General features: G+C 39.9%; 1 protein-coding gene across 1 annotated transcript in view; it reads left to right on the forward strand.

Annotated features, from left to right (window-relative positions):
* TMEFF2 (transmembrane protein with EGF like and two follistatin like domains 2) overlaps positions 1-19,760 on the forward strand; it is a 319,353-nt gene that overhangs the window by 231,893 nt on the left and 67,700 nt on the right. Inside the window, exons 6-7 of the mRNA XM_070732152.1 lie at positions 5,229-5,377; positions 10,032-10,091. Of these exons, the coding sequence (XP_070588253.1) occupies positions 5,229-5,377; positions 10,032-10,091 (209 nt within the window). The remainder of the gene's footprint in view (positions 1-5,228; positions 5,378-10,031; positions 10,092-19,760) is intronic.

Raw genomic sequence — 19,760 nt, forward strand, 5'->3', positions numbered from 1 at the left:
GCAGCGCCACTGCATTGATTAATGTTTGCTCTCTGGAGTATGGTGATAAGCCCAAGTTTCATCTCCTGTCACTATACAGTTGAGAAAAGCCTCGCCTTCAATCTTGAAATGGTTAAGAAATTCTCAGGCGGCACTGACTCAATTTTGTGTGTTTCAGTGAGCATCTTGGGCACCAGGGATGGGCAGCAGGCAGGACGTGGTGGACTGCAGTTCTATCGGGGGAAATGAAGCTGTGTGCCAAGCTCCAGCTGACTATCCCCTCCCTCTCATCCTCTTCCTCCTCCTCGGAAAGCATCAGGGGGACCAGCACTGGCAGGAGTCGCAGGGGGGCCATTTCCTCCCCCCTCTTTTCTCAACAGCTGATCAGTACCCATTTGCCTAGCTACCAAGCCTGAGGCAGGGGACGACCCAGGAAGGAGAGCGTGGGAAACGCGAAGCAAATTGTAACCCCAGAGAGAGACACTGGTGAGGTTGTAAGTCGAGGACTTAACAGTTCACTTGAACGATGATGATTGTTCAAGCCACTCCCACTTGGTCACATGGTTGTCAAGCCATTCCTACCCAGTCACATGGCCATCAAGCCATACCCATTATTGTTGCGCACCCATTGCAGCAGCATTCATGCCCTTAGCATTCAGTTAGCATATTACAGTGCGTACTTTGCACTTGCAGGGAAACAGAATGAGGACACTCATCTCTAACCTTCACCACAATGCCAGTCAATGATCTACTGACCACTGGCACTGCTTGTTTCCCACTACTCAATAGTAATACCAATTTCCCCCATGAACATTCCCTGCAAGAGCTTTGTGCCTTGTAACCTTACTTTCTGGATAACCCTCATATTATTATCCCTGCCTCTTTCTGTTCTTTAATTTGTTACACCTGGAAATGAGTTCCATAAATTATATAGGAAACAATGCAGTGAAGTTAATACTGCTGCTGATTTAGCATTTCTTGCCTTTTTAAAAAAATCTGCAGCCTTGCAGAGATTTAAATAATACATACACACAAACACCCAGAGTAATTAGTCTGAATTTTCTCAAAATACATCATCATTAAAAGAATACATCATAATAATTATTTTTAAAAACCAGAGATGACCATCCTTTAATTTTATTATATCTTTGCTTCTTTTATAGCAATTTTAGGTTGCAACAAATCCCTCCCCCCCCCCCCCCGTGGACGTATTTCTTTATACTTCACCAAAAGAATAGTGATGGCAGAAACTTTGCTTTTAAACCAGAACACAGGAATATCATGCTATAATTGGTGCATATTTTTGCTGAGGTTAATCATGTATACAGTTTGAGTAGGTGCTCTCCATTGCAACAAAATTATAAAAACCATCTACCATTCATAAAATCTGGCATTGCAACCAAATTAAATATCTAAATACAGATAGGTCCTCTCAATGATCATGTAATTATGATATGTATAATAGTGTATTTTATATGTCTGTGTGGGATAGGATAGGATAGTCTAAGTACAAATAAGTAATCAGATCATATTAGGAACCAGGCAATATAAATTGTAAGGATACAAGCAACAAAGTTATAGTCATACTGTCATTTGTGGGAGGAGATGGGTGATAGAAATGACAAGAAGGTTAATAGTAGTGCAGACTTAGTAAATAGTTTGACAGTGTCGTCAGCTAGACATACCCTTCCCGGGATTTGAACTTGTAGGCTTCTGCATGCAAGGCAGGATATTAACCTCTAAAATTGTATGTGTGTGTAATCCAGACAATGATTCCTAAATATGTTTTGCATAAATAAGATATTAAGTGTTGCAAACGTGATACAAGAAATGTGAGATACAAAATCTAAACTAAGTGTGTCTTCCTGTATATTATGGTTTGTCACACAGTTGGTCAGATATTCAGACTCGGTTTGGTATATTTGTCTACCTATAAAGTCATTTCTTGGTACCCTGGATAGGAAGATGTGTTATGAGAAGTATTACCGGTATTATTTCAAATACTTCTACCTCTCATCCAAATTTGTAGCTTTCCAAAGAGCCCTTCACAGCTTTCAAAAATCCAAACCGAAATTAACTAGCAACCCCACCAGCAATAACAAATTCATTGGATTGAAGTACAAGAAGGGAATGGAAATGGGGACCTTCAGAAGAAGGGAGATCCAGAATCTTGGCACAGCCATAGGAATATGCCAACTAGTTGTGCTTTGGTCACAGAACACCAACCATTCCCAAGGATGTTAGTCAGTGTGAAAAATTCTATGAACATAATGAAAAGGCCTTTTGTAAGGCCTTAAAAACGCACCTCTGCCGACAGGCCTGGGGCCACTGAAATTTTAATGTCTACCCTGGCCTAGGACTGAATATGATAGGAGGAATGTGGATGATTGGTTTTTAAATATATTGGGGTTTTAGAATATAAATTAAGTTAGATATTTATATGTTTTTAGTATTGAAGTATTTTAATATTAGATTTCTTATATGTTTTGTAGTCTCAGGAGAAGGGTAGCATGAAAATCTAATAAACAAACAAACAAACAAACAAATTTAATTTAATTTAATTTATTAGATTTGTATGCCGCCCCTCTCTGAAGAGATAGATAGATAGATAGATAGATAGATAGATAGATAGATAGATAGATAGATAGATAGATAGATATAGAGAGATAGAGAGAGAGATAGAGAGATAGAGAAAGAAATCCATTTGAGTTCATAATTTTAATCCAAAACTGCATAATTTTATTCTTTCAAATCAGTACAGTTCTAAATCCCATTGCTACTGGTTCACATGTGTGCAACGCCTCTGCACATGTGCAGAAGTGTCTGGGGCAGGTGGGTGGAGTGTCCCAGGCGGTGGGTGGAGGCTCCCGTCACCACCTCTACCAGTTTGCCAAACCAGTCTGAACCAGGAGCAACCCACAAGTGGTACAGTTATCAGAATTTAGCTACCCTTTACAATTTGCACCTTGACAAATTTTACTATGCTGTTTTGTCTCTAAAATTTAGGCTAAAATGCATATTTTGGGGAAATATGAAACCCTAGGATAGACATGTGCATACCAAAATGGCAATTGAGAAACACAGAGTAGTATATGAAATGTCATTCCTATGTTTATAAAAAAAATATTTCAGACTGAGGAGGGAAACATAATAAATCAACTGGAAGAATATAAATGGGGGGAAATAGAGAAACCAATATTGACAGACATGTGGGTTTTTTAAAAAAAAATATGTAGAGTGAGTAGAGTAAGTATAGAGATAGAGATGGGGATGCCGGTGAAGATGGGGACGGGGATAGAGAACAGAGCAGAATAGAACAGAATAGAATAGATTTAGCAATTCTATTTTAGCCCTGATAGTTTTGAGGTTTAGAGATAACCATGAAATCTTCCTATTGTTTCCAACAAAAGAGGGAACCATTGCATTTGTTAATCGACCCAGTATTATTTGTATTTCAAAATAGGGAGCATACACATTTTTCCACTGCCACAGTATTCCAAACCTTGATTCATATTTCTTTCAATACCTAAGCCACAAAGGGAGGAAAATGGCTGCAGGAATTGTGATGCAGAAAACGTAATTGGGAATTTGGAAGATCTCCTTTGTACACACTTCCCTCCCTCTGACTTACATATGAAAAAGACAGGCACTATGAAACATAATTTTGGCAGGTTAGTCAAAGGACATCATCAGGTTAATCCTTACAATGATATAAATCAGGCCTCAGCAATGCTTGCAGGCTCTGAATATTTTGCTATGTCCCCTCCAACAAACACATTACTGAAACATGTGAGATTATTATTTCATTATACGGTAGAGGGGTATGTTTGTAAAGACTTTCTGAAATATGGCTTTTCCAGGCCATCCAGTCAAATAATACTCCAGACTTATATTTTTAGACATTTGCAAAAAATAAAAAATAAAACCAACCCATCACCGTTTCCAAACAGTAAAGCAATATACTTAGTACAATAGAATAGGGTAGAACAGTCATATGGAATTAGTAATAAGTGCTACTTGAGATGGAAGTTTTCCAAGCCCAGGGTAACTAATAAATAAAGGTTCGCTGAAATAAGTCTCTCTGATGAAAGGTTTTCCTGAGTAAAGCGCTACCACCAAAAAAGGCCCTGATCATAGCCAATATTGAGTTACCATCTCCTTCTCTGTACAAGTTCTGACCTAAGAATCCACAAACCCTTGAAGCGACAAAACCTTCTTTTTATTAAATTACTGTGAATTCTTCTCATTCACATCTGGCAAAGTCTTACAAGGGTAAATTTACAGTCACAGACCCTATCTGGCTTGGCTGACCCTTGTTCTTTAGCTGTTCCCTTTGTCTGGCAGCTCTTTGCATGTGCATACTTGGAACAGGCTCCAGGTGTTCATCTGCCTCACTGATGTCTGACTCCAAAGGCAGCTAATAACTGTCAGACTGCCCTGGCCCAGGCTCTACCTGCAGAGCACTCATCAGAGCCTTCCCCAGACTCGAGGACTGGCCCATATTCCTCCCAAACCTCCTCACTGTCCAAATCTGCTGCCACCTCCACTGGCCACTGACGAACCACAACAGTACAGTACTGCCTCAGATGAATATCTGGATGTTATGGAGTCAAGAAAGGCCTTTACATGGCAGTGCAGGTAGTCCTCAATGTACGACCGCAATTGAGCCCAACAGTTATGTTGCTAAGTGAGACATTTGTTAAAGTGAATTTTGCCCCATTTTATGACCTTTCTTGCCACAGTTGTTAAGTGACTCACTGCAATTGTTAAGTTAGTAACATGGTTGTTAAGTGAACCTGGCTTCTCTATTGACTTTGCTTGCTGGTCAAAAGATCATAAAAGATGAGCAGATGACCCCAGGACACTACAACTGTCATAAATGCATTGCCAGTTGTCAAATGTCCAAATTTTGATCACTTAACAACAGGGATGCTGCCAGAGTTGTAAGTGTGAAAAAACAGTCATAAATCAATTTTTCCAATATAACTTCAAATGGTCACTAAACAAACTGTTATGAAACAAGGACTACCTATTAAAATACTTTCATTTTAGCTTTCTTTGGATTCTTTTCTAGACGCTTGTCCTCTGCCAGCCCTCTCTTTTGTGTTATTCACATTACAATTGCAAAGTCCTTGAAAAGTCTCTTAATATATTATTGGTGTCACTTATTTTTAAGTGAAAGCACTTCCTTTTATTGTAAAGTAATGCATTTTATTTTATTTTTTACACAAGGGTGGTTTTTTTTGCAGGTGCGTGTGCAACATTGACTGTTCACAAACCAACTTCAATCCTCTCTGTGCTTCCGATGGAAGATCTTATGATAATGCATGTCAGATCAAAGAGGCATCATGTCAGAAACAGGAGAAAATTGAAGTCATGTCTTTGGGCCGATGTCAAGGTAATGCTCCTAGCAAAATTCAATTGGAAGATAGCTCTCCATTTTTACTCTGTTATGTTTAAGAGAAGGAGAACTGGGACAGAGAGAGCTGGCATGAATTATTACAGTATTAGACACTTCTTAATGTTTTCTATAGATTTTCAAGCTATGAACAGGTGTGACTATAATGTTCTTTTTATTATGGCTCACAGTGCAAGGGTACAGTTATTCAGCCTCCTTACATTCAATTGAAACAGAAGATAAACAATTGTATTGCTGCTACGTCTTTGTACACTGACCTAGATTTTTGGCAGTACAGTGATACTTGTTTTACAAACTTTATTGGTTCCGGGACGAGGTTCTTAAGGTGAAAAGTTTGTAAGATGAAACAATGTTTCCCATAGGAATCAATGGAAAAGTGATTAATGCGTGCAAGCCCAAAATTCACCCCTTTTGCCAGCCAAAGCGCCCGTTTTTGCGCTGCTGGGATTTCCCTGAGACTCCCCTCCATGGGAAACCCCACCTCCGGACTTCCGTTGCCAGCGAAGTGCTCGTTTTTGAAGTCCAGAGGTGGGATTTCCTATGGAGGGGAGCCTCAGGGGAATCCCAGCAGCGCAAAAACAGGTCCTTTGCTGGCAATGGAAGTCTGGAGGCATCCCAGCGGCGGCAGTGGGTTTGTAAGGTGAAAATAGTTTGTAAGAAGAGGCAAAAAAATCTTAAAACCCGGGTTTGTATCTCGAAAAGTTTGTATGACAAGGCGTTTGTAAGATGAGGTATCACTGTACTTATGATATACCCAAGAAGTGTAAGAAGTAAAGGAAGATGATTTACCAGGGTTCTAAAAATAAGTTGAAATCTACATGCTGGGTCAACAGGTTCTGCATATCTTGAGCTGACTTAAAAATATTCCATGAACACAGAAACATGCACACTGTGGTTTTCCAAGCATTGCAGAAAGAAAGCTCTCTTTGACAATACTGAAAGGTGATAAATTCTAAGCCAGCAGTTAGAAGGATTCAACCTCCAAACTGGCTGGCATGCCTTTATATGCCGTGTGTGTGTGTGGTATATTGGGGAGGGGACACAAAAATCACGCCTACTTCCAAGGACACTACCTAAGAGGCTCCCCGCTACAAAGTTGGCTCAAAATTCAAGAGCCAGGGTGGTGCAGTGGTTAGAATGCAGCACCGCAGGCTATTTCAGCTAACTGCTAGCTATAGTTCAACAGTTCAAATCTCACCACTGGCTCAAGGTTGACTCAGCCTTCCATCCATCTGAGGTGGATAAAATGTTGGGGGCAACCCCTTAGAAATCACTGTAAAAGCACTATGAAGCGGTATATAAGTCTAAATGCTATTGCTATTGCTAATGGTATAAAATTAAAAATGAGCATTATCAAAAAAAATCCCAAATGGTTATCAATGATAGAGGCAATTATTTACCCAAATTTATTGAAAGAGGAAAAAATAATAATGTATAAATAACTCCTGGATGACAAGAACTTAAATCAACAGCAATAGACCTAGATAGGTGGCATTACCTACAAATACAATCATGGTACAAGAAAGATGCAACACAGTTTGGATTCCAAAATAATAAAGGATTAGATAAAATTTTATTTGGCCCAGAAGAAAAAATGATTTTGAAATTATACAACTTTCAATTACAATACAAATTAGAGGAAGAAGTGGTCAAGTGGACAATGATAGAATGGGCACAAAATTTCAGGTATGCAATTCATTTACAAAATGAGATGGTTTCATTCATCTATATCCCATGCATATGCAGATTCAGCCCCATTCGCTCGCCCACCACTTTCGCAGCCTGGTTCCTAACAGGCCAGGGACCAGTACTAGGGCATGGCCCAGGGGTTGGGGAATCCTGTTCTAATGAGATAGGAAATGTACTCTATTAGTAATTGTGGTGGTTGCAGTTCTCTTCCCCTTCCCACTGCCTTCCTTGAAAGTACCCTGTATCACCACCGCGGGGTTTCAATCTGCCTTTCAGATGTTTTGCGCTATAACCCCTATCATTGGCCTTGGTGACTGGAAAGAATAAGAATCTGGAGAGCACCAAGTTATGGAAGATGGCTATAAATTGTGATAGATGGAATATTTTGATTCCAAGTGATAATGTAGGGATCCAACCTTATTTCTGTAAGATTCTTAAAAAAAAAACAATTTTTCTGACAAATTTGTACCTCTGAAAATGTCCATACAGCTCCGCTTTTCCTCATTCCCCCTTCTGTTGTCTCAGAAAAGCTCCATTTAGGTTGTTTGTCATTGTTAAAGAAAAATCTGAAAGGAACATCTGGATCAAGGCCTTAGTCCAAGGTTCTGTCAGGTAATATCTGTACGTATACAAAGCTTCCATTAAAAGTTGGCAGCAGCTGATTGTAACAGAGCCCAGTTCCAAACAGAGCAGGGTGAGACCAGGATTCGGGTTCTCTACCTTAATTTGGAATTGTACTATTAACATATGGAGAACATAAAGTTTTCTATTCTTGCATATCTCTATATAAGATGTTTTCAAGTACAAAGTGGATTCTGGCAACCAGATATTAGCTACACATATGTTCTGGGTACAGCTGTGATCCAGCCATAATCTGTGAATAGTGTGTTTATTTTGCAAGGAAACATTCAGCTGGCCCAAAAAATACCCTCAAAGACACACAGATTGCCTTTATTATCACAGCTCTGTTCAGGGACTAGAACCAGCCAAGAAAATTAACATTGGACTATGAGCAATATTTCTTACGTAGCAATTCCTGACCTCTCCAGAATGAACTGAGAGATGTGAAAAGACTTTTGATATTCCAGTGTGAATATAATCACCACTGACAAACTCCACTGTTTTACCTAAAAAAGACCAGAAGCTGGAAAGTTTTGTTTTTATAGTTTTATATATATAGCAGTATGTATAGTTGTATCTCTGTGGAATCCAGCAGTATGTATAGTTATATCTCTTTGGAATCCAGCAGTATGTATAGTTATATCTCTTTGGAATCCAGCTGGATTCTTTGTGACTTCACGAATACAATGCTACAGTTTTGCTATTAACAGAATGAGTTTGTTTGCCATTGCTGCCTTCAGAGAAGTGTTTTTGATAACCTACAGACTTAAGATCTTCTTTCTAAGCCAACTATGCAACTGTGCTGGGCTTCAGAGATCAGGCAAGGTCAGGCATTTCTATGTCTTGGTCAGGCAGAGATGGTTCATCAACTTGATTTCCTACTCTCCAACAGAACAGAGACCCTATAAGAAAACAGTTTGTTTTGACTACTGAATTTCATTTTTCCCAGTATGCAATAGAATGATATGTGTAGTAAGCCTCCAACAGCAAAAAGATTTACTTTCCAGGGTTTCAATATAGCCCATACATATCTGTTCAGAAATAAGCCTGACAGTACAGACTAGCAGATGTATTTTTTATCATTTCATACATGACCTTACATAATCTATTTTGGATTTTTTTAATTACTAGAGGGAAAATCTCACTATCTTAAATATAACAAGGTCTCAGAAACTCTCTTAATTAAATAAAAAAGTTCATTTGGGATTTCTGTGAGATTTTGTTTAGTTAGAAAGTTCATTTATTCCCAAGAACTCCTGATTTGTTTAACTAGTTTTAAAAAAATGAAAGATGTTCATAATTTACACATTGTTTATTTATTTATTTATATTTTTAAATATTTGCTGAATGACTGGGGGAAATCCACAAATATAGCCTGACTGGCTATATTAATTATTACAATAATTAACAATGCTTTACTTTCAGAGTTTTTGAAAGAGGTGTGTGTGTTATTAAATATTTCATATAATTCTTTTGAGCTATTCTTATGTAGCCATTATGATTTACAAAAAGCAGATATTGTTTTTATTAAAACCACATACATACATATAATGCAAATTGTCATTATTAAACCTATCATCTTAACCTTTGTTTTTTCTTCTAAGAAACATTCAGTCAGTTATGGCTCTCCACACTTCCATTCAAACGCAAGTAAAAGCCACATTCCTCCCGGCAATTGGGAAACTATCCAATTGGGAAACTCTCTGTAGTCATTCTGTCGAGCTCCCTCATATATTCAGTACATCTCCACAGTTTCCACAAAACTGTTCAAATATATAGATTGAGAATGAAATAAATCATAAGGTTAAAAATGTTGCTCTTCCAACCAAGAGAAATCTAACCCTGAAGCACTTCAAATTTAATTCCTCTAGAGTTTATCTGGGGTGGTGCAAGATGTGACAATGGCCACTAAATTGATGACTTTGAAAAGGATTAGATAAATTAATGAAGGAGTCATCTATCAAGGATTATTGGTCTTCAAAGCTTAGTATGACATTTGACTTGTATTATTTACTGGTGCAACAAAATTCTATCTCCTTCTCTTGTATGTGAGGACTTTACTGGGTGGCTATCATGAGAAACAGAAAGGTGAACTAGGAAGAATGTTGTTCTAATACAGGAGGGATTTTTTAAAATGATTTTATGTACAGTCCTGTCAATTCTTGTGTACTTTTCTACAAGCTTTGCTAAAATGATCATATTGGCTTCAGAAGCAAAGCAACCAAAGCCTTCTTACATTTCATCGCTGGTGTAAAACTAAACACTGAATCACTGAATTTGACTTCAGTTTGCAACCAAAGTAAACAAATGCAATGTCTTTCAGATAACACAACTGCCACTACAAAATCAGAAGATGGACATTACGCAAGAACTGATTATGCGGGTAAGTAGTCCCACCGAAGGTAAATATGAGTTTTAAAAAGCATGTGGAAAATATGGTGTTTTTTTTAAATGAAGTCTTAAATGGAGTCATCTTTCATTTCCCATGAGGGAAAAATAGTATTATCCTCAATAGGAATTCAAGCTTAAGCCAATGAATTGGAGCAATTACTGTAACTGCAGGAAAAAAATCCTTGTTCTCATTTTTCCATTCCCTCCCTCTAAAATTAATTGGTGAGATTGAGAAAGCAGATACTCCTCAGAAAGCCTGAAGACTTTACTTAGGTGCATAATATACAGATTTCCAAATTTCATCTACTCAGCACCAAATGTTATTAAAATGAATGGGTAAAATGGATGGAGAAGAAATGTAAAACTGCTTTTTGCTCTAGTCTGTATTTAAATCTTGCAAACCAATCTGGGAGTTTATATTCTATATTCAGCACCAAGAATGACTGAGAGTTTCATTTAGAAGATGGAATTCATTAGCTTTGAATTGACATGTATTTTATTTTATTTTATTTTATTTTGCTTTCCTATACAGACTACCTAGTTCTCTTCTTCTAACATTAAATCTGTAGAGGGGTGATGCTGATAGAGTTTGGTTGAAAGAGACTCACTTGCTTTTAAACCTGGATCTTTCATGGGCTTTGATTTATTATGAACCATTAGGGTTCTTGTATGCTATCAATGGACTACCTTCCCTTTCATATGAAAGAGGATGTAATGAAAGTACATGTAATATGTTCCTTGGGCTAAAATACATTGGTCTTCATGATAATTGTACCCTTCCTTCAGAATTCCTCCAGATTTCTTAAGTTTATGATATTGAAATCAATAATAATGCAGTTCAAATACTTCACAATCAAGGTAGCTCCCCTGCCAGATAAATATAGCATTTTAACAAACGGTTGAAATAAGCAAATCAGTTGATGTTACTGCTTTTAACTTTGACACTTCTTTTCATCTAAATGAGTGAAATTTCACACACACACCATTTTTATTTCTGCCAGCCTTCACATTAATCATGGTGGCATCCACTGTGTTTAAATTTAAATTTAAAAAAAATCAATATATCAAAAAGCTGGAACCAATATTTTTTACAGGTCATTTTCTAGCTATTCTCTGGTTCTAACAGGGATAAACAGTGCACCATACTTACACTTGGATGCAAAGTTAATTAGCTATTTTAGAATAAGGTTTTTCCCCCAAAAAATGATAAATGGCTCTAATTTATTTGAAAACACCAAACAAAAATATAACCTCAGCTCTTGCTTATAGCAGTTTGAAATATAATATATATGTAAATATTATTTAATGTTTTATCAAACATTGTTTAGTGAGGTGGTATGTTCAGCTTATTTTTATTTTTCAGATCTGCTTTACTAGGAAGATTAAGTTCTAAGGAGTCTGTAAATGTTTTGTGTAAATTTTAACAGCTTGATTTAAGGATTGAGAATCAGAGTGGCAGGAATGTAATCATTTTAAAAATAAGTCAAAAAAGGTATTTTTCTTTCCACTTGCAATTTTCTTTAAGATAAGTAAAAAAAACTTAATGAAGGAACAGTCTTTTGAGTGCTTGGCTTATGGTCTTGTTGCACTAAATAAGGAATGGTGAAGCATCTTTTATTTATTAAGACTTTACTCTCCTTACTTGTCAGCAAAATGTTCCTTGCTTCCTTGTATTGCATAATGTGAGTTAAGAATAAGATACATCGGTGCGCTCATAGTGGAACTTTTTAAAAACTATTTTCTCATTTTGAAATATCTTTGCCTTATGAACACCTGATGCTCTATATGTTAAGGAACCAAATTCACTGAGAGCAATTATAGCAGCCTTGCTCTAATAAACCATTGGTTCGAATCTCACTGGCTCAAGGTCAACTCAGCCTTCCATCCTTCCAAAATCGGTAAAATGAGAACCCAGATTGTTAGGGGCAATAGGCTGACTTAGAGTAAACCACTTAGAGAGGGCTGTAAAGTATTGAGAAGCTGTATATAAGTACTGTTGCTATTTTTTGTCAGGATCCAGGATTTCTGAAACGCTTAGGCCTTTGCAGACTTCTGGTCCTTTGCTCATTCGTTTGGAACTGAGTTATGGATGGGGAAGATGGGAATGGCTTTATAATCTTTATATAGTTTCAGCTGCATCAGCTTCTCCAGGTGAAGGAAAAACATGTTATGGCTTCAACTCAAGCACATTTTCACCACCTCTCTTCCACTTCACTGCCTGATCTTCCTTTATAGCCATAGGGGGGGGGGGGGAGAAGAATGATCCAGATCAAGCTCACATCTGGAAAAGGAACCAATGTGGCTGTGAAGTGAACTTCAACTTCTGAGAACAAGCAGCCCTAAAATGACAGGTTGGCAGCAGGAGAGAGGTTGGGAAAGGAAAGGCAAAGTTTTAAAGCAGCCTAGTTTTTTTTTTCAAAGGAAAGAGAAAATGAATTACCGTCCTGGTAGACTTGAAATAGCAAGGGGAAATATAAGTCAAGGGGATAACTTGTCAACAGATCCCTTCGCTGTGCTTTTGCTGGCATCAGCAGAAGACTCTTCCACCAGCAGTGCCCTATATAAGACTGGGTAAAGCAGAACTGAAAGAACTTATTTTGTTCAACAATTCTGTAGGCACACACAAATACTCTTGTGCTGTAGTTAGAAAATTGAATTTCCCCAACCTTTAGCAATAGGGAAATTGGTCAGATAAGATGACCAAGTTTTAGAAATACAGCTATCATTGAAGTTGTAAAACCTTTCAGGATAATTAATGTGTAAAGATTGCGTGGGAATGATTTTTTAAAAAAACGTTTTATTGTTGAGTTGTCAAATGTGTTAGGTTCAGGGGTGAAATGCTACTGGTTCGGCCCGATTCAGTTGTACTAGTAGCGGCAGCAGCAGTGGGGCGGTGGTTTAGAAAACCAGTGGCACCCACCCGCCCAGACATTGGCATTTTCCTTTTTTTAACCTTTGTGCATGCACAAAGCATTATGTGCATGCGCAGAGGGTGAAAAGTCTGTGCATGATCAGAGAGAGGTTGAAAAAGTGCATGAGAGTGGAAATGCACACTTCTGAACCAGTAAGAAAGCTTAGGTTAGGTTCACAAAGATTAGGATATTGCAGAAATCCATCCTCTATTTTTAAGAGGGGAGGCCTTGGGTCATTTTGGATATTATGCTGAAGCTAACGTCGGCACTATATGAATCAAAAGAGACTCAACCACTCACACTACCTAAATGGAAAATATAAGTAAGAAAATGATTAGTTTAAATGCTATTGCTTTAAACCATCCAGATTCATAACTTTGGTTTTTAAACTGTACAAACTAATAGACCACTGGTTCCTCCATGTATGTTTTTTTTTAAACTCCATATGTTTCAACAAATCTCAGTACAGAAAATGCATTAAACTTTGGCTAGCTTAGAAACAAAACCAAATTTGTATAGTCTTCTGGGAGCATGATGTTTCTATTTGTTTGTGAATCAACAAAGTATAACATGTGTTAGTTCCCAAAAAACGAATTAAATGAGAATATAACGTACAACCACAATTGAACCCAGAAACTATGTTGCCAGATGAAAAATTTGTTAGGTGAGTTTTGTCTCATTTATTTTCTTGCCACATTTCTTAAATGAATCACTGCAGTTTTACAATTTGTAACATAGTTTTTAAATGAATCTGGCTTCCCCATTGACTTTGCTTTTCAGGTCGCAAAAGGTGCTTACATGTCCCAGGAAAACTGCAACCATCATAAATATGAATCAGTTGTCAAGCATCCAAATGTAAATCACTTGACCCATGGGGATGTTGAGAAGGTCATAAGTATGAAAAATGGCCATAAGCCACTTTTTTCAGTGTTGTCATAACTTTGAGCAGTCAGTAAATGAACTATTGTAAGTTTACAGTTACAGTTTACAGTGAGGTTCAATTTTTAACATTTTGTAATAAATTGGACAGCCAGCATGCTGATTCCAAGTTACACCTAAGTATTAATTAATAGGATATGTTTTTCCAATTCTTCCAGGTTTAAGGGGAAAAGGAGAGCATTCTTTTTTAAAATTAACTTTAAAAAAAAGTTTAAAAACAAAAAAAAAGTTTAAGCCTTTCAAAAATGCATGTTTCCTTCCTTCAAAACACACAAAAATGAAAAACTATATTAAATTCCAACAAGTAATGCTTGTTGAAGGACTCTTAATGAACCATAAGAAAAGTTTTGGTAGATTGTATGCAACTCTTGGGCTTCAGATTATTCAGCCTCTAGTTCAGTGGTGGCGAACCTTTTTTGGTTCATGTGCCAAAAGGGGAGGGGGATCAAGGAGATGCATGCCCACATCCATAATTCTATGCATGGTGTCCCACGCATGTGTACATGATCTCCCCCACTCCCGGCATGTGATGATGCACTCATTTTTTGCTCTTACCAGGCTCCAGGGCCTTACCAGGAGCCAGGGATGGCAAAAACAGCCTCCCCAGCCCCCAAGACTCTCCGGAGGCCAGAAATGAGCCATTTCCCAACTTCCAGAAGTTGGCAAACGGACCATTTCCGGCCTCCGGGGGGGGGCTGTTTTCACTCTTCTCAAGCGCCTAGAAAGGCTCTGAAGCTTGGGAAGAGCAAAAAAAAAAAACCCTGTACTTTCTGTCCAAACAGGATGTTTCCAGCCTCTAAAGGACCTCTGGGTGGGGAGATGGCCATTTTTGCTCTCCCCAGGCTCCTTGAAAGGCTCTGGAGCTTGGAAATAGCAAAAAAACAGTCCTTCCCCATCCCCTCCAGAGACTGGAAACAACCTTTGTCCCAACTCCCAGTGGGCCCAGAAGGCCCGAAAATCAGTAGGCAGGTGCATGCATGCATACTGGTGCTGAACTCGTACGCCCTTCGATATGGCTCTGTGTGCCAAGGATCGCCATCACTGCTCTAGTTTATTCAGTGATTATAGTGGTTACTGTTAACTTTGTTTAAATTTTACATAAGAATAACATGATCATTACAATAGAAAGATATTTCATATTTTATAAACATCTCCCATAAAGGAGGTAAGAATACACATTTCTATGCTATGGTCAAAGGAGTCCAGGAGAAATCATCAGAATTATATATCAGAATTCTATTTATGTATTCAAATGGGCCTAGAGGATCACCTGTTTTCTGTATTTTGATGCATTCTTTTCTCAATACTTAAAAAGGTTTGAAATACCCAAATAAGTAGGGGATATAAAGTCTGGTATAAATATTGAATATTCCTTCTTTGTTTATTTTTCCATATTCTAAGATTATGAAAAAAATGTAATCATCTCATCTTAGAGTCTGGCTGCAGCTTCATTGATCGCTAGGGAGAAGCAATAATCTTCCTGAAATTGAAGTTTGGATAGATGTTTGGGAAGAGCCAAAATCAGTTGGAAGACAATAAGATTTCAATTGTATTAGTATGCAATACAAGAACTTCCTTGTTCCCCACGCCTAAGCTTTTACCTTCAAAGTACAGTAATGATTCAGTAAAATAGCCAACTAACCAACAGCTGCCACCTGGTTCTAATCCAGAAATTTTTATGCATTAAAGCATTGATATATTTGAGATATTCTGTCATTGCATAACACTTTCCAAAAAGTAGTAACATCTCCAGCCTTTTCCAAAGCACCCATTAGCCATGATTCTGGCAAACAAGTTAAAAAAAAATAGTGAAAGACGTCCTTGAAGCACATTAGTACAATTGTATGCACAACTCACCAATAAACCTGAAAAATCGCCCACTCAAGGACTTGCCATTATTTAGGAATTCTAATCTCCAATTCTAACCTCTGCTGTGCTTCTAATTACAAAGCTGTGGAATCTGTGACTCTCTGGATGATTCTGACTTTAGCTTCAGCTCCACTGTTTCTCACAATTAGTTCTGTTGGCTGGAGCTGCTAGGAGCTGTAGATAAGCAACATCTGGAGGGTCAGTTGTTGTTTTTTCCCCCTCAATTCTCCTTTACTGAGTTGTCTCCTGAAAGTTGGAGGCATTTATTTTGAAAGCATCTAGAACACTTTTTCCAAACTATCAGTCAGGTAGCAATAAAATTCAAGTTCATTATAAGTTCATCCCTGGATTTTGGAAATATATATAAAACATTGCATGCTGTTCTGCTTACCTGAAGTGCTGTCTTGACAATATGTAGAGATTATTTTACAGATTCTTTCTGCAGTCTTTGGCTCAGTGGGTTTTAACGGGGCCCTACTTGTGGTCATTCATGCCCTGGTTACCTGCCAGTTGGAGTATTGCAATGTGTTTTACATGCGGCTGCTCCTGAGGAGTACTTGGAAACGAAGGCAAATCTAATGTCCTAGGATAATGTTGCAGTAACTAATCTGGGTCAGTCACTGGGACCAAAGATTTTGCCTTTTGAGCTTTTGGACTAGTGCTGGAGCCCAAACACTCTGCTGGAGAGAAGTTCCCTGAGGATGGGCTCCAGCACAAGCCTGAAAGCTCAGAAAACTAAATTTCTGGTTCCGATGACCAACCCAGATTAGAACCTGCAGTACCTGGAAACTTCAGTTGGTGCAAAATGCAGTTATGTGTGTTTCTGGTTGAGTGCATATTACACCTATGTTACGCAACTTGCATTGGTTACCAGCTTGTTTCAGGGTTCAGTTAAAGGGGCTAATGTTGATCTTTAAAGCTCTACATGGCATTGGACCAGTGTTGGGTTGCTACCAGTTTGGACCGGTTCAGAAGAACCACTAGCGGTGATTTGGCCAGGTCAATGAGCCAGTAGTGACCACTGGCTGGCCACACCCTGCCTTGCCTTCACCATATGCATCCACAGAACTGCCTACACACAGGTAAGCATTCGCACTAGCCTTCCACCCCAGAAAGGAGGGGGACTTCACAAACAAAAGAGAATTCTCGCTTGTCACCAGAACCAAAGCTCAAAGAAACTGGTGGGGAGAAAAGACGGGGGGTAGGAATGGGAGAAGGGCAATTTTCCTGTCATTTTAACTCTGTAGCAACATCCTTCCCAGCTATTCCTTTTTCTGCTCAGCAGCAGTGCTTTTTTTTTTTAAAGGTTAGTCCTCTTCTTCTAGGGTGGGAGAAGAGTGGGGATGGGGAGAAAAAAAGAAGGTGGTGGGGGGTGGGAGCAGGGTTCGTCTTAGTCCTGGCCAGTTTTTGCTTCCTTGGGTCCCCTCATCTTTTCAGTCCCAGAAAGTGGCTGAAAAATGCCCTCCACCTGTTTTATAGCCATGCATGATTTTCTGCTTCTTTCCTGTTTTTATTTGGTTTTCCCTCCCGCCCTGAAAAGAGCTTCAAGCAAAGTGGGAAGGGAAGAGAAGAATGAGAATGAGGAAGGCTTTCCAGCTCAGAGAAGGCTCAGAGTCTGGAATCCACAGTGCATCTTTCCCCTTTTTTAAAATTTTATTTTATTTTATTTTTTTATTTACTTACTTACTTACTTACTTACTTACTTACTTACTTACTTACTTACTTACTTACTTACTTACTTACTTATTTTTATTTATTTATCTAGTCCAATACATACCGTGTTTCCCCGATAGTAAGGCAGTGTCTTACTATCTTTTCTCCCCTGCACTGTTCGGAGAGTCCAATGTGGGTTGTTCTTCAGCCTCATTGGCAGGGACTGAGTTAAAAATTAACATAATTATGTCCCGCCCCCCTCTACCTCCTCAGGTTCAGTCTTAAAAACTCAGTCATAGTGTAGGGACTATGAGTTTTCTTCTCACAGTATGTGAGATTTATAGGATGTTTACTAACAATAATTTTTTCTCCTTTTTTTCCCTTTCTCTATAGGAGGAAGACCTGGATCTCGAGAACCACTGCCCTCCGGGGTATTGTTCTCCGTCTCTTCAATCCCTGAGAGGCCACTGCTCTCCGGAGTATTGCCTTGCTGAAAGGGATCGCTGGATTGGGGTCCCTGACGCCCGCGATCAGACCCCCCCCCAACCACTCTTCCAGCGCAACGAGTCTCCGAGTATCGGTTCTTACCGATCAGAGGAGCAATCAGTACACAGAATTTCCCCATGGGGGGAAATCAGCTGTAAGGCGATCCCAGCAGCTCCCAGACAGCGTTCCTGCCGATCGGCAATGGAAAAAGAAAAAAAGATCAGCTGTTCGGAGGCCCTTTGCAGCCACCTTGTTCCCGATCGCTCAGAGGAGCAGAGATCGAAGGAATTGAAGGGGGGGGGTGCAGAAGGTGATTGCCGAGCTGCCCGAAGTTGCGCCCGCCATTTTGGCGCAGGGCCAAAGCCTCTGAGTCCCCCTCCGGCCGTTTGAGAAGCAGAACTTTTCCCGCCTGATGTCACGGCCGCCATCTTGTTTGCTAAGGGGTCAGAGTGACTAGGCTCTTTTCAGCCTATCCCAGGGCCGCCATCTTGCTTCAGGGCGTTGCCAGGACAACGAAGCTATTATGGGCTTCTACCTAGTATCCAGCCAATCACGAGCAGGAAAAACAGATGACATGTTATTTAGGGGACACCAGCTTCCCTAGTCCACCATTTTACTTGCTTTTAAGCAGTAACCTCGTGTTTTTGGCTCGGTGTTGTTACAAACATGTCTCAATCCAGTCCCAGCGCTCCTGTGCCCTCCTCCTCCAAGAATAAAAGTAAGGACAAGGGGCCCAGCTCAAAATCTAAGGGGAAAAGCTCTCAGTCCTCCAATGCACTAAAGGAGGCTGAGAAGAAAATAAAGGCCCTCGAGGCCCAGCTGGACAAAGCAAAACCAAGACAAGGGCCTAGCCCCTCAGCCATGGTTATTCCACCCGTTTATCAAAGCCCGCTGGGTCCTCCTCCCCTGTCATCGGCCACCTTCGAGGGGCCTCCCTTTCAAAGCGCTGGGGGTCTTTCACCAGACCGCCCATTAAGTGCCCCCCCACCATCTGAGGGATTTCAGAGATCAGAATGGAGCAGGCCTGCCTCTCAACCTCCAGCAGCTACAGCCACATTCACGCCCACAGCAGCAGGGCTCAGGGGCTCTACAGATAACTGGCAAGCCATGTCTCCCTCGGTACAAGACATGATTGCTTCAGCTTATGCACAGGGCATAGCAATTGGGGCCCAACAACAACATCAATCCCCACTGCCACCTCGCCCCAGCAGGCAGGATATCTGGTCAGCTCCTGCACCTGCACCTTCCCTGCATGACTCTTTTCAGGAGGAGCAAGAGTTCAGAGAGGCCTTTTCAGACCCAGAGAATGAGCTGTCGGGGGATGAAGCCACCTTACCAGAACAGCCTGTATTAGCAGGCTTATTCAAGGCACCCCTTTTCAGGGTTCTCCTAAACAAGGCCAGAACCACACTAACTTTGACCAGTGCCCAAAAGACGGCTGACCAGGATGTGGGCACATTACCCGCTTCCAGACTCATTAATGAGCCTCAAAGGGACTCAGAAACTATCCCTGCAGTGCCCATATTTGCAGAAAACATAAAGAGGCCCTGGCAGCAACCAGCAGCAGCTCTGGGTCCCTCAGCTCTGGACAAGAAGCTTTACTCCTTCGATCCAGAAATAGAGGATTTGCTCCAATACCCGGCTGTGGATACCCCGGTTACCTCGCTAATTTCCAATGCCCTGGTTCCATCGGAGATGGCGGATGGTTTGCGGCCCGATGATAGGAAGGCCGAGAACCTGATCCGGAGAATGCACCAGCTATGTGCCTGGTCCTTGAGAGCTGCTATGGCAGCCTCCTTCTT

The sequence above is a fragment of the Erythrolamprus reginae genome, chromosome 1, assembly GCF_031021105.1.
Source record: "Erythrolamprus reginae isolate rEryReg1 chromosome 1, rEryReg1.hap1, whole genome shotgun sequence".
Taxonomy (NCBI): Eukaryota; Metazoa; Chordata; class Lepidosauria; order Squamata; family Dipsadidae; genus Erythrolamprus; species Erythrolamprus reginae.